Genomic DNA, 2,112 nt, shown 5'->3' with positions numbered 1-2,112 from the left:
CTCTTTCCATGGCCCTCTCCCCAGCTTGTTCGCAGGCCCTGATTCCTCACCACTCCTTCCTGCACATGCCTATGGCTGTGCCTTACCAGGCCTGACTCCTCCTCACCATGTCCTCTCCCCTTGGTCCCTGCTTCTAGCTTCAGGTATCAGTTCCCCAAGATCAGTTCCTAGCAGAGGAAATCTGAGTGGTACTGCTTGTCTTGTCAGGCCAAGCTTAGGGGTCACTGGTTGCTGGCTGGCCTCTGATACACCCTTTTCAGGCCAAGGGTACCCCTGACCTAATGCCAGTGTCTGAGGGACAGGTCATGTGCCCTACCACCCACTCAACGGGGACCGTGGGCTGAGTAGCTTCCCCTGGAAGGTGGTATGTGTAGGTGGAACAGGCAACAGCCATCGTTTCCAGCATTTATTCCTGCTGGGTCAGGGCCCAGTGGTAGGAGGTGGAATTGCCAGGCGGAAGGAGTCATGTGCGGGACTGATCAGGGCCTGGGCTGGCTGGGAGCACGCAGATCCCTAGGATTCTTCGGGAGGTGCAGAGCCTGTGCTGGGAGAGGAGCACGTGCCCTGAGCCACCTGGGCCTGGCCCAGATGAGTCTCCACAGGTTCAGACGCGGAGCACAGCCCTCAGGGGGTGAGTGGGGGTGGAGGGGCGTGCAGATGGATGGACAGACAGTGGATGGATGCAAGTGTGACGAGGCACTGCCCACAGGCTCCAGTCTTCCTTGCACTGATCCCCCTGGCAGCAGTGGCCCGGCCAAACCCCCAGTCAGATTTCTGACCTTCAGGTCTCTGTCCAAATATTACCCTATCAGAGAGGTCTTCCCTAATCACTATTCTGGTGCCTCCTCATCACTCTCTACCTCTTTGCCCTGCTTCATTTTTCTTCATAACCCTCATCACCACCTAATGTGTGTTATATATGGTCTGTCTTACCCCACATAAGCTCCACGAGAGCAGGAACCTTGTTTTGTTCAATGCTGTGTCCCCTGTTTTGTTCAGTGCTTACACCAGTGCCTGGCACACAGTAGGTGTTAAATAAATAAATATTTAAGAATGAATGAATGAATAAATGAATGAATGAGAGGAACATTCTGTATGCATCCTGGAAAGGAAATATTTACAGCTTCCCTTCCCTACTTCTCCCTCTTTTGTGTCCTGCTTCCTCCAGAATGTAACTGTTTTCTGTTTTCCTAAAGGAACACGTCAAGATGGTGAGGCGCGGGGGCATTCCGGTGCACCTGGAAACCATGGAGCCAGGGGCTGCACACTGCGTGAAGGTCCGGACGTTCGTGAAGGCCATCGGGAGGCACAGTGCCTTCAGCCAGACAGAATGTGTCAAGGTGCAAGGTAAGGCCGCCTGTCTGCCCCTCCTGGGTGATGCTCGTTGCTTTCTGCTTCCTCTGGTTCTGAGTATCCCCTCGGTTTCCCTGACCTGCTTCCCCAGGCTGGGTAGATCCTGTGGCGAAATTGTTCTGCGTTCTAATCCCCCCCGAAGAGAGTCCACCCTGGGGCTGGGCAGGGGTCACTTGGCAGCTGTCTAGAACACTTTTCCCTGAAAGCTCCCGAGGCCTGAGGCCAGACGTTGCAAGGCTGGTTGACCCGGTGGCAGCTGCCTGGGTATCAGAGGAGGGTGCAGGTGAGGCAGCCGGGGCCTGAGCGTCGGACCTCGTGTGGACATAGCCCACTGTGTAGCATGGCTGAGCTCAGCTGGGAGGGGCCTTATAGAAAGTTTGTAGAATCCTCTTGTTTGACTTAATTTTTTCCCTTGAATTTTTTATGGTTTAAAAGCCTGCAGTAAAAAGAAATAAAACAAAACCCCATATCCCATGATTCTGCCACACAAACACCATGAGTGACATTTGTGTATAACTTTTTAGTTTTTAAAAAATTATCATTTTGAGGGCTTCCCTAGTGGTGCAGTTGTTGAGAATCTGCCTGCCAATGCAGGACGGGTTCGAGCCCTGGTCTGGGAAGATCCCACATGCCGCGGAGCAGCTGGGCCCGTGAGCCATGGCCGCTGAGCCTGCGCATCCGGAGCCTGTGCTCCGCAATGGAAGAGGTCACAACAGTGAGAGGCCCGCGTACCGCAAAAAAAAAAAAAAAAAAAAAAAA

The 2,112-nt window shown here is 53.5% G+C and overlaps 1 protein-coding gene across 1 annotated transcript in view; it reads left to right on the top strand.

Moving 5' to 3' along the window:
* The window catches only part of IL20RB (interleukin 20 receptor subunit beta), a 30,115-nt gene that overhangs the window by 19,398 nt on the left and 8,605 nt on the right, over window positions 1-2,112 (top strand). Inside the window, exon 5 of the mRNA XM_007457567.1 lies at window positions 1,197-1,347. Within this exon, the coding sequence (XP_007457629.1) occupies window positions 1,197-1,347 (151 nt within the window). The remainder of the gene's footprint in view (window positions 1-1,196; window positions 1,348-2,112) is intronic.

Source organism: Lipotes vexillifer, unplaced genomic scaffold (assembly GCF_000442215.2).
Source record: "Lipotes vexillifer unplaced genomic scaffold, Lipotes_vexillifer_v1.1 scaffold86, whole genome shotgun sequence".
Classification (NCBI taxonomy): domain Eukaryota; kingdom Metazoa; phylum Chordata; class Mammalia; order Artiodactyla; family Lipotidae; genus Lipotes; species Lipotes vexillifer.
Note: the sequence above shows the minus strand (reverse complement) of the source record. Positions and strands in the feature narration are given on the sequence as shown.